At 48.2% G+C, this 12,500-nt stretch overlaps 1 protein-coding gene and 1 long non-coding RNA gene across 4 annotated transcripts in view; one reads left to right on the top strand and one right to left on the bottom strand.

Moving 5' to 3' along the window:
• Positions 1–12,441, bottom strand: part of LOC127004679 (uncharacterized) — a 90,741-nt gene extending 78,300 nt beyond the window's left edge. Inside the window, exon 1 of one of the 2 annotated variants that reach the window (XM_050872771.1) lies at positions 11,817–12,441. In XM_050872771.1, the coding sequence (XP_050728728.1) occupies positions 11,817–11,946 (130 nt within the window). In that variant the 5' untranslated portion in view covers positions 11,947–12,441. The remainder of the gene's footprint in view (positions 1–11,816) is intronic. The other variant, XM_050872769.1, reaches the window with a different exon arrangement.
• Positions 2,399–12,500, top strand: part of LOC127004681 (uncharacterized) — a 17,451-nt gene continuing 7,349 nt past the window's right edge. For both annotated transcript variants that reach the window (XR_007757920.1, XR_007757919.1), the window contains exons 1-2: positions 2,399–2,413; positions 9,649–9,695. This is a non-coding gene — a long non-coding RNA (uncharacterized LOC127004681). The remainder of the gene's footprint in view (positions 2,414–9,648; positions 9,696–12,500) is intronic.

Below are 12,500 nucleotides of genomic sequence, written 5' to 3'. Positions count from 1 at the left end.
CCTCCTCCTCCACTAACTCCTCTTCAGTTCCTCTCTCTTCAACACCTCTCCCCTTTACCTCCCTCCGTGCCTCCCATTATGAGTTCATCAGGGGAGGAGTGAAGGAAGGGGGGCGAGGTGAGGGGGGCGGGGGGTGAGGGGTACCTGGGAAGGGGGGATGGGGGGCGTAATACCATTATGACCAACAGACAAATCCCGAAAATATTGGCGGAAAGGGAACTTGAGAGGCCTGGGAAGGTTAAGGGGAAGGAGGAGGAGGGAGGGAAGGGGAGAGAAGAGGGAGGAAAGAGAGGAGAGGGAGAAGGAGAGAAAGGAAGGGGGAGAGAAGAGGGGAGAATAGGAGGAGGAGGAAATGTATTTGAAAAAGACAAAAATTATCTCATTCAATTCGTATTTCGTTTAAAGGGAGATTGCAGGGGAAGGGAAGGGAGGAAGAGGGGAGGAGGAGGAGGAGGAGGAGGGGGAGAAGAAAGGGAAGGGGAAAGAAGAGGGGAAGAGAAAGGGGAGGAAAGGAAGGGAGGAAAATGAAGAGAAAGAACGATTTTAAAGTGAAGGAAGAGAGAGAGAGAGAGAGAGAGAGAGAGAGAGAGAGAGAGAGAGAGAGAGAGAGAGAGAGAGAGAGAGAGAGAGAGAGAGAGAGAGAGAGAGAGAGAGAGAGCATCCATTAATCATGCTAACACGGAGGTTCTGGCGGGAAGTTTTTAAGTGTGGAGGAAGATTGTTCATTTCACTTCATTAATTTCCTCCTCCTCCTCCTCCTCCTCCTCCTCCTCTTCCTACTCCACTTCCTACTCCTCCAAGCACACACAGACACCAAGCAGACGGAGAGGAAGGCAAATACTTAATAAACACCTCCTTTCTTCCTCCTCCTCCTCCTCCTCCTCCTCCTCCTCCTCTTTCTTTCCTTCTCCACCTCTTCCTTCCTCCCGCCTACCCCGTCGTTATCAATGCATCTCTCTCTCTCTCTCTCTCTCTCTCTCTCTCTCTCTCTCTCTCTCTCTCTCTCTCTCTCTCTCTCTTACACTAAAAAGATTGGACGATGGACGAGAGAAAAATAAGTCGCATATGAATCAATAATAATAGAAGCAAATCGATGCGGGAGGAATTTTTTTGATATGCTACACTAAAAAATAAGTCTTACTCTCCTACAGACAGACAGAGACGGAGACAGACAGAGAAAGACAGACGGCATGACAGCACTCTCCGTATAACCATTTAATCTCCATCTTGACCACCAAAATTGATGCTTCGGTCCCCCCCCCCCGCTTTTCCCTCCCTTCCCGATATCCCTTCCCTCTCTCACTCCCTCCATCGTCGGTCCATTCCCTCACCATCATTATCCCAACATCATTACCGAAGACTCGCCTCAGAGGGACAAACACACAAACAGACACACACGCACTCACAAACACACACACACGCCCTTCCTTATCTTCCCTTCCCTTCGGCTTTTCCCGCGCCCACTCAGCACTTTGTCGCGACTGTCCCTTCGGCGCCCCTTCCCGGAGGTCACAACTGGCGGCGCAGGAAGCAAGGCGGGAAATAAATGTATGTAGGCGGTGACTTGCAACTCGGTGGTGCGTGACGCTGTTTTGTGATCCCGTGAAAACGTCGCAAACACGAGACTGATGACCCGCCCGCCGCTCGCTCCGACTGTTCCGATTCACCAGCCAGCCAGGCCCCGCATTCTCACACGCTTCCGCCCCTCACATCAACTGTTTCCAAAGGCCGGGAAGGAGATCAATCGGGTTCTGATAAGTGATTTTTGGAGGGTCATGGCGTTGAGGAAGGGTCAAACTACCACCAGGGTCATTAAACTAGCGCTGGAAATGCCCAAGACTCCTACGAAAGCCTTGTCAAAATGTGTGCTTAAAAATATGGCCCCAGGAGTCTTGCCCCTCGCTCACAAGGTTGGTATTTAGCTTACTTCTCTTCTTATTCTCCCTTTCGGCAAACGTTATCTCTATTTATACACATAAAATCATATTTCCTGGCTTCTAACGCGTAACTATTGCATAAAACACATTACTAACTAACGATTTCAACACTATCCACAAATAAATATCGTTATCAATGTAGATACGATAGCTTTTGGGGTCTGAAACAAGTGTAGATGCGATATACTAAGTACGAGTCTGGAGCCATATTCGTAGCACATGTATTTGACAAGGCTTTCGTATAGGAGCTTTATGCTTATGGGCATTTCAAGGGGTAGTAGTAGTTTTATGACCCTGGTGGTAGTGTGACCCTTCTTCTGTACCGTGAACCTAAACGGACACTCATTAGAGCCCGATTCATCTCCTTTTTGGCCTTTGGAAATAGTTGATGTGAGAGGCGGCGGCGTCTGGGAACACCGACCCTTGTAACGTTGCTTCCGCCCCGCCTCTCCGCCGCCCCGCCTCGCCGCCAGTGGGTGAGTCAGGGCGGGCGACGTGTGTTCTATTATCTCGTATTTATTTATCTCTCGTGACGCCCGCCAGCATCCATCACAATTACCACGGGCTAAGTGAGTGTGTGTGTGCGTGTGTGTGTGTGTGTGTGTGTGTGTGTGTGGTGATCGTTTGGGCGGACGTGCGAAGGACGAGAAGGAGGAGGAGGAGGAGGACATAAAAAATGAATATTGATAACAAAAAAAATAAGAAAAATAAATAAAGGAAAGAGGAAAGAGGAGGAGAAGGAGGAGGAGGAAGAAAAAAAGAAGGAGGAGGAGGAGAGAAGGCGGAGGAAGAGGAAGAGGAGGAGCAAAAATAGCCACCAAAACAGCAATAATAGTCAGAGAGAGAGAGAGAGAGAGAGAGAGAGCATCACCATCAGCTTCATCAGAGTTTCATTACAGTATTTTTCATTGTGGTGTAAATTGAAACAGAAAAAATACAGAAAAAAGTGAAAAAAAAACAAAAAAATAAAAAAAACAGGAAAAAAGAAAGAAAAAACAGTATAATCAGAGAGAGAGAGAGACCCCTCCTTCCTCACCCACCCTCCTTCCGATCATGTTTCACCCCCAAAGTAATAACGTAAACACACTAGGTACCGGCCAAGCAGCGCAACCTCTCCTCCTCTTCTGTGTTATCGTATGTTTTATTTGTTTTGTTGATTCAAGGGGAGAGGAGAAGGAGGAGAAGGAGGAGGAGGAGGAGGAGGAAGAAGAAGAGATGGGACCCACTTATTCTTTATTTTCATTCACATCAAGAGGTTTATATTCTCTATCATGATTCCTCCTCCTCCTCCTCTTCCTCCTCCTCCTCTTCTTCCTCTTCCTCCTCCTCTTCTTCCTCTGATTTTAACTTGTTGGTTGGTTGGTTACTTATCCTTCCCTCCCTCGCTGCCTCCTCCTCCTCCTCCTCCTCCTCTTCCTCGCTTTGTCCACTTCATCCGAGCTCATTTTTTGTCTTCTCCCTCCTCCTCTTCCTCCTCTTCCTTCTCTCTTTCCCATTTCCCAATCCATTCTCTCTTCATTCCATTCCTTGTCAACCTCTTTCCCCTTTTCCCTTTCCTCATTCTGAAAGAAGAAAAGAAAAGGAAACAAAAAAATAAAATTACTGAATGAAAGAAAAGAAGAAGAAAAGAAGAATAAGAAAGGAAGGAAAGAAGAATGATGGTAGAAGAATGTAGGATTGAAAGATAGAAAGGAGAAAAGAAGGAAGGAAGGAAGGAAGGAAGGAAGGAAGGAAGGAAAGGAGAAAGGAAAAAAAGAGAAAAAAGATGGCAGAAATTTGAAGGCTTAAAATATACAATGAAAAAAGGAGAAAGAATGAAAGAAAGGAAGGAAGGAAGGAAAATTAAGACAGAGAGTAAGGTATTCCCTCCCCCAACCACCTCAATCACCCCGATCCCCATTGATTTCCCTATATCCCATCATCCCAACTCCCCCATACCACCCCGTACCACCCCATCCCATCTCCAGTCAGTCTTCGATTTACAAATATTTTCCCTGCGTTTTATGGGACTAATACGCGACGAAGCCTCAACTTAATTCCGCCCGTCAGGAGAATCACAATCCACCTGGTCACTCGGCCCGGCAAATTGCGTTACGGGCCGTGGACAGTGGAGGCCCAGCGGCTGATTGTGCCCGATCAGGTTACTCGGCCGACGGGACTGTGCGGGGAAGAGGGGCAGAGGAGGAGGAGGAGGAGGAGGAGAGGGTGGGAAGGGAGGAGGAGTAGGAGGAGAGGGTGGGAATGGACGAGGAGGAGGAGGAGACGGTAGGAAGGAACGTAGCGGAGGAGAGGGTGAAAGAAACGTCCATATTCATAAAACATTTCGGTGCCCAAGCTCACACATTTGTCAAGGCTTTCGTAGGAGTATTTTGGGGCATTTCCAGGGTTAGTTTAATGACCCTAGTGGTAGTTTGAGTCTTCCTCTGTACCGTGAACCTCAAACAACACTCATGAGAACCCGACTGGTCTCCGTTTTGGCCTTTGGAAGTCGTTAATGTTAGAAGCGGAAAATGTGAGGATCATTTTCTGGTTAAACATATTTGCGCCCAAGCACACACACGTTGGACAAGTCTTTCGTGGGATTTTTGGGCATTTCCAGAGACACAGACAGATAGACAGACAGACAGACAAACAGAAAGACCGTTAAGCATACCAATATTCTGTTAAAAGTACAAAAAAAACAGGAGAGAGAAAAAGAAAGAAAGGAAGAGAGAGAGAAAGAAAGCGCTGCACATAGGCCCTTCCCTTCGAGGTCTCTTGGTCAGCGGTCGGCCGGTCAGTTTGCATCTGACGTTTTATTGTCGGAAATTGGTTTATTTTGAGGATTATCATGCCATTAGTCGGCTCGCTGCGTTGTAAATTGGATCAGGAAGACGAGCCAGGTTCCTGTGATATCGTTTATTGCATTAGAGGCGACTTATAGAGGCCGGGAAGGGCGGAAAACGAACGAAAGAACGAACTATACACGATCCCTCAGCCGTCATCAGGTTCCTCAGCCGGCCGCTCTTCTGTAAGCCTCTTTGGACCTGATCTTTGTGTGCGCCGCGAGGGAGAGAATATGCTGTCCACGCGTCCGCCGGGAAGATCTGATATGCGTCCCCTGTCAGCGAGCAATTACCGCGACGCCCAAGCTAGGAAATGTTGATACAGAGAGACAGAGTGCGAGAGTGAGGAAGAAGGAAGTGTGGGAGTCTCGTGGTTTGCTTTGCTTGGTGTGAGGTACTAGATTATGACTGTTGAGGTGAGGGGAATCATTGCGGGCTTCTCTCCTCTCTCTCTCTCTTTCTCTTTCTAGTTAGCTGAGAATTATGTGGCTACGGATTTTGTTTCTAGGAGCTAAACTTTAATTGATTCACATATACTAATCTGCAAAAAACATATGTTACTCTTATATATTTTTCTTTTTTGTCATTTGTTTGTATATAATTTCTTTGATATATTTTAATTTTGAGAGAGAAATAAGTTGGATGGGCGTATATTTTTTGCTTGTCAGAGAGGACTTTTTTTTTTTTTGTTTAAAATGAGATCAGTAAACCAACCACTTAAAGAGACAAAGTAAAAGGTGAAGGTTAATGTTGGGTCGGGAGACAAGTAGAAAGTGGATGTATTTTTTAGGGCAGTAAGAAAAGGTGAAAAAAGTGTCTAATAGAGGTGGAAACGAGTCTTTTAATTATAGAAATAAAAGGCAGCGGTTGTCTCATTTCAGTCTTCAACATCACCTGCCACTACCACTACTACTACTACTACTACTACTACTACTACTACTACTACTACTACTACTACTACTACTACTACTACTACTACTACTACTACTACTACTACTACTACTACTACTACTATTTCTACTACTACTACTACTACTACTACTACTACTACTACTGCTACTGCTACTTCCCCTGTTAGTGCAGAACGTAAACCTGTTTCTGCTAATGTTACCAGTATTATAGGCACACACACACACACACACACACACACATACACCCCCCCCCCCACACACACACACACGGCACTACATATACACATAACACTTGCAGTCTCTCTAACCCATACTAATACATCATCATCACCCCCTCACAAGTTACCCTCCCCGAAAACGTCTCGCCCAAGTCAAGTATTCAGACTAGGAAGAAAACATTGCAACAAGGACGAGGAGAAGGAGCTGCCGCCACACATAAATAAGGAAGGTCATTCCAGCCTCGGAGTTCCACCTCGAATATTAAAATCACTTTGAGTATTTCACATATTAAGGAGACGAGAGAAAGTTAGAACTGTTTCCCTTTTGTTTATGGAAGAGAATGGGAGATGTCAGAGAGAGAGAGAGGTAGAGATAGATAGATAGATAAATAGATAGATAGATGGATAGGTAGACAGACAGAGAGAGAAAAGAAAAAAAGAGGAAGAGAAAAAGGGAATAAAAGAGAAACGAAAGTGAAAAAAAGTTAAAAATCATGAAAAAGAGCAAAAAAGAGAAAGAGAGAGAGAGAGAGAGTTGCTGACAGACTGTTATTTAAAGGGAGTGAAAGAAAAGGGCGGGGATAAGAGACAGGGAGAGAGGGAGGAAAGGGAGTGGAGGAGAAGGAGAGGGAGGGGAGGAGGGAAAGGGAGAGAAGGAGTGAGTCGGGAGAGAGTTGAAATCGAAAGGGAAAAAAGAGACACTATGGGGGAGGAAGAGAAGGAGGAGGAGGGGGAGGAGGAGGGGGAAGAGGAGGAGGATGAGGATGAGGAGGAGGAGGGAGGAAGGGAGAGAAGGGTGCTGAGACAGGGTGATGATTCCTGTTATTTTTTTCTACATTTTTTTTGTCAGCAATATTATGATTATCGAATATTTTTTTTGTCTCCTTCCGATCAGACGAGCAGAAAGACATAGACTGACGTGTGTGCGTGCGTGTGTGTGTGTGTGTGTGTGTGTGTGTGTGTGTGTGTGTGTGTGTGTGTACAGTACTAATTTCCTAAGTATAAGCGATATAACTTTTCTTATACGCTGCGAATACATTGTCAGAGAGAGAGAGAGAGAAGGAGAAGAAAGAGAGAATTAGTATCAAAATCACACACACACACACACACACACACACACACACACACACACACACACACACAAACACCCCAATCACGCTAATCGGCTGGAAGCTCAACCGTGTGAATTAAAGGGAGGGGGAGGAGAGGGCGGAGGGAGCGGGACTTTCATTTTTATTTCTATTCTTTACTTTTGAGGGTAGCGAAGGGTAGCAGTGTTGGAAAAGGGGGTTGAGTGAGGTGGGGAGGAGGGGGGGGTTGGGGGGATGGGTGGGTGAGGGAGGGGGTAGGGGGATGTGTGAAGGGGGGGGGCCAAGATGTGCTCACTGGAGTATATGTGTTTTTTTTGGGGGGGTCGTTCAAGGGATGGGAAGGGAAGGGGACTTTTTTTCATTCTTTTTCTATTCTATTTAACTCTGATTGATTCTCTAAGTGTTTATTATCTATTCCGTTTATATCCTCTCTCTCTCTCTCTCTCTCTCTCTCTCTCTCTCTCTCTCTCTCTCTCTCTCTCTCTCTCTCTCTCTCTCTCTCTCTCTCTCTCTCTCTCTCTCTCTCTCTCTCACACACACACACACACACCCACACACACACAAACCCCCCCCCACCCCCAAGCACAATTACCCACACAAACACACGCACACACACACATTAAAAAAACAATAAAAATACAAAATGATAAGAAATATAAAAGATAAAATCAGTTTCCTCGTCGTTCGCTGCTGGCCACATGTTTTTTTTTTCATTTTCTTTTTCATTTTCATTTTTTTTTTATTGTTTGCGAATCGTGACCATCAGCAGCTCGTCAGTCAGTCAACGCGAATCTCTGGTTTTCACTTTATTTTTTTTCTTCCTCTTCCTCTTCCTTTTCCTTTCCGGCTTCATGCACCGCTCTTTTTAAATTTGGTTTTATGCTCCTATAAAACCACGCTTGGGATCGACGCTTAATGTAGAATATATGTGTGGGGAGGGAGGACAGGGAGGGAGGAAGGGAGGGGGAAGAGAGGGAGGGAAGGAGGAAAGGGTGAAGGGAGGAGGATGGGAACAGATACAGGACAAGCGAAGGAAAGGAAAGAGGAAGGGAGGAAGGGTAAGAGAACAAGTTAAGGGAAGTAAAGAGGATAAGAAGAGGAAGAGAGAGAGGGAGAAAGGGAGGAAGGATAAGTAAAGGGAGAGAGAGAGAGAGAGAGAGAGGTTAAGTCCAGTCCTACAGTCTTCACAGCACATTTCCCTTCGCCTCCACCGCTATCTCTTGTTGGTTGGCGGATAACTGTCTGTCTGTCGGGCCGAGTGTGTGCTTGCTTGCTCTCTCTCTCTCTCTCATTACTCCCTTATTTTCCCTTATTTCCCATTCCCTTTCCTTCCCTTCCTCTATCTTTTCTTCCTATCCCTTATTGTTTCCTCTTCCACCTCCTCCTCCATTCGTACAGGTATCACGACTCTTTCTCCCTCCTCCCCCCCCCCTCCCCCCTCTCTCTCTCTACCGGCCAATAAAATCGCTAATGACTCGTGCAAACGGCGCCTATGCATCACTAGGCACTCAGGAAGACCCGCCAGTACAGACCCTTGAATAATTGTAAGCACTCCTGGGCCTGCAGAATGACCCCCTTAACGAGGACCTTTGTGTCGAGATGGTCCGTCCCTTAGCCTTCCTTCCTCTTTACTGGTTGGTTTGGTTTGGTTTTGGATGCTTGTCTGAAAGGGTTGACGTGAGGTTTGGTTTTGGGTTGGGTTGGGTTGGGAGTGTGTGTGTTTGTGTGTGTGTGTGTGTGTGTGTGTGTGTGTGTGTGTGTGTGTGTGTGTGTGTGTGTGTGTGTGTGTGTGTGTGTTGGCTGTTGTTAGCTAGACCTGTCTCTCCCTCTCTCCCTCTCTGGTTGAGGCTTTAAGGAAGAAAAAGATGAAGGAGAAGGAGGGGGAGGAAGAAGAGGAGCAGAACAAGGATAGAGACAGAGAAGGAGCAAGATGGAAAAAAAGAAAGAAAATGAAAAGATGAAGAAAAGGAAAAGATGAGAAAGAAAATATAAAAAAAGAAAGAAAATACAAAACCGATGACAAAAGTAATGAAGAAAAAGAAATACGAACAAAGGAAAAAGAGGAGGAGGAGGAGGAGGAGGAAGAGGAGGAGGAGGTCACTGATCCTTAAAATAAGTCACCGTGAGGAAGGTCAGGAAGAGAGGTAGAAGAAGGAGAAAGAGGAGGAGGAGGAGGAGGAAAAACACGCAAAAATCAGAAAAAAAGCGAATATAAGAAAAATTGTTGAGGAAAATATTTTGCGTCACGTTTACGGACACAATTCTTTCCGCTCCGTTAAGGTTTTGACCGAAGAAACGCAAAAAAATGAATAAAAAAATAATGTATATACCCACCCCAACAGTGACTTCTAAAATAATATATCCGCTTTGTTATTTTTTTCCTTTTTTTTTTCTAACTCGCTTTCTGAATAATTTATCGTTCAATTAATCTAAAGGTCGAATCTTATACCTGCTAAACCTCATCATCAGCAGCAGCAGCTTCATGGAGGGCTTTTTTCTTTCTTTACTTATCTCTTTTTACCTTTGAGCTGCTATAAATATCATCATTATCATTATCATTATCACTATCATTATTATCATCTGGTTCACCGCCCTGTCCCGTCCCATCATCTGTTCCTTGCCTAACTAATGCTTTGTCTATCTCTCTGTCTCTCTCCTCTTCCCAGGTGCTCGCCGCCGGCCCCAGGTGTTCACTAATGCAGGAGAGAGATCGGTGAGTCTGTCTGTATTGCTCCTGTCAATCTTCTGGTCCCGCGGAGTCTTGTGTTTCCAAGAGTTTCGTATGTATCACACTCGCCAATCTACTTTTCTTTGTTTTGAGTGCGTTGAGTGCGTGTGCCTGTGTGTGTGTGTGTGTGTGTGTGTGTGTGTGTGTGTGTGTGTGTGTGTATGAGAGAGAGAGAGAGAGAGAGGATAAAATGAGACATGGAAGGTAATTAACAGCGCAATGTCTCTCTCTCTCTCTCTCTCTCTCTCTCTCTCTCTCTCTCTCTCGGTAAGCAAGTCTAGCGGCCAGGCATCCCCCCTTCCCCACCTCCCCGCGAGCAGCTGTCGGCGTCCCCCAAGGCGGCACTAACTCACGCCCGCCTCCGCCCTTCTTGTAGTAGTTCCCTCTCGGCGCCGTGTAATACCCGAGCCGGTGAAGTGGACGAGTAATGAGGGCAAGGGCACTGGCCTCTGGAGGTTAGGGTGACGGGCGCTACAGAGGAAAGGAGTGAGCGACCTGCCGTGACCCAAGAACAAAGCCTTGGTGCCACGAAAACATGGAAACGGTGCTAAAGGGAAATGTTGCAATCCCTGTGAGCCGCACCCGCCTCGGGCCACGGCTCGATCTCTCCTCTCCAGCGCTGCCTCCACCCCACACTCAGGCCTCACCGTGCAGCCCTCCCCTCCTCCCTCCCTTCCCAGGGCTTCACTGCAGCTCTCGTCCCTCCTGCCCTCCCTCGGGCGGCGCCGCGGGCTCGGTGACATGACGACGCTCGAGGCTGTGCAGGATAGAAGGTCCTGCGGCGATGAAGCGAATATTGAGGCGCTGGTGCAGGTGGCGTGCCGTCTTTGCCTCTTGTACCAAAGTGCCCCTCATTTTAGGGCTTGGTCAGGCCTAGCAAGAGCCGCCCACATTGGAAGAGGGAGCTAGACATTTCATGAGGCTGTCATTAGCGTGATATTAACTGCTCTCCAGTGTTGTGAGCAATCAGCACTGCACGGCGCGGCGTCCCTAGCGGGTGTTCTGGGCCCGCGGCGGGGTGTGGTGCGGCTCCCCGGGGCGCGTGGCTGAGGGCCGCTCCATGAACCCTGCGGGCCTCTATCCCCCCCCTCCCCGCCCTGCCTCAGAATCTGTTCATGTTTTCCCCGAGCAGCAATCATTAGGAAGCATCTCGCATGCACGCCTTCACTTCCACAAGGTGCACAGATCCGCTCAGCGTTGGCCGTGAGGCGGTACGACGTAGTTCCTCATAAAGAAAATATAATGATTGGAAGCGCCAGATCACGTACTCGTAACATCTTGGCTTCCTTGATCCTAGGCTTCTGGGCTGCTAGAAGGCAAAGAGGAAGCTAGTGAAAAGATTATATATGTGAAATGTACGTATGTATGTATATTTATTTGTTTGGTTCTATATGTTTGGTGTCTTCAAAGTGTGTGTGTGTGTGTGAGAGAGAGAGAGAGAGAGAGAGAGAGAGAGAGAGAGAGAGAGCAAATGCTTTTTTATAAGGCGCACGACAAGATACCTTATTTCGTGTTGAGTGTTGAGCCTCGCATCGCCCACCCTCCCGAACCCCCACGAGGACGAGACGAGAGGAAGTAAACAAACAAACTCCCGTGCACCTCAACCTGTCCGCCTCACCTTTAAAGTTGCCCAACCCCGCCGCCTCCCCCCTTGCCCCAACCCTTCCCGCCCAGACGCTGTACAACCCCGTCCCGCCCCATCCCTCCCCACCCCGCGTCACCTGCCTCCCCTGTACCCTGGAGCGCGGCCGCGGGCGAGGCGTGTGTCGTGTCTCGCTGCCTCGCCGTCGACCACGCAGGAGCCAGACCGTTCAAGGTCAAGAAGGTTACGAGGCGAGGGAAAACGACCAAAGGAAAAACAACTCTGCGCGGTTCGCACTCCGTGTTTAATCACCAAATCCACCTGTCACATCACGCTGTTTTGCCCCGCCTGACGGGACCCGAGGAGTGCTACGGGACGACACGCTACACGAGACACTCTAACAATCACATTTCACACTGAACTCACCTTGGGAAGTAGGACTCACGTGGAAACTGCAGCCAAGACGTCAATCACTCGTACCTGTGGGTGATGAGGCATAGCGTAACAGGTGGACAGTGACTTACCTCTGGCCAGGTGACGCGAACGCTCTTCCCCGGCGTCGACATGTTCCCGGTCACCGTAGCCAGCGTCCTCGTCATCCATCGGGGCCCGGAATCCGAAGGGCACCGCACCGTGGAGGAACAGCTTCAACATAGTACAGGGGCGGACAGCACAGACCTCTCTGGAAACGCGCGTGGAGTGGCCGTCTCTTGCAACATCCCCGCGGATACTGAGGCTCAGAAGGTTGCTGCGGAGGGTGTAACAGGTGACGGGGGAGCGCGCAAGTCGCAAGGCACAAAGCTCACGCCCCAACAACCTAACATTTCCCGTGACCACACCAGGACTAGGGAGGGGGATGAGGAACCCGGAGTCACACCACAGAGGTACCAGCGGACATGCCCACTCTTCTATCCCGTTAGTATTGAAACCTACGCGACGGGAAGTGAATAATTGGGAGTTGAAGTCCGGTAAACCTCGTGAATGTCCGTGCGTTGGCAGTCGGTGGAGGTGGGCGGAGCTTGGACCAGGGAGGCGGCGGGGACCAATGAGAGGGCCGCGGTGCACGTGTTTCAGCTCTGGTGATAAACAAACCCCACGTGTGAGTGTGACACGGTTATGGGACTCCTTTATTATCTGCTTCCGTGGTGCTTCTCCTCTCCTCTACCGCACCCCCAACCCCCCTCACTCTCTCCCTTTCACTGTCTTCC

The sequence above is a fragment of the Eriocheir sinensis genome, chromosome 28 (assembly GCF_024679095.1).
Source record: "Eriocheir sinensis breed Jianghai 21 chromosome 28, ASM2467909v1, whole genome shotgun sequence".
NCBI lineage: Eukaryota > Metazoa > Arthropoda > Malacostraca > Decapoda > Varunidae > Eriocheir > Eriocheir sinensis.
Note: the sequence above shows the minus strand (reverse complement) of the source record. Positions and strands in the feature narration are given on the sequence as shown.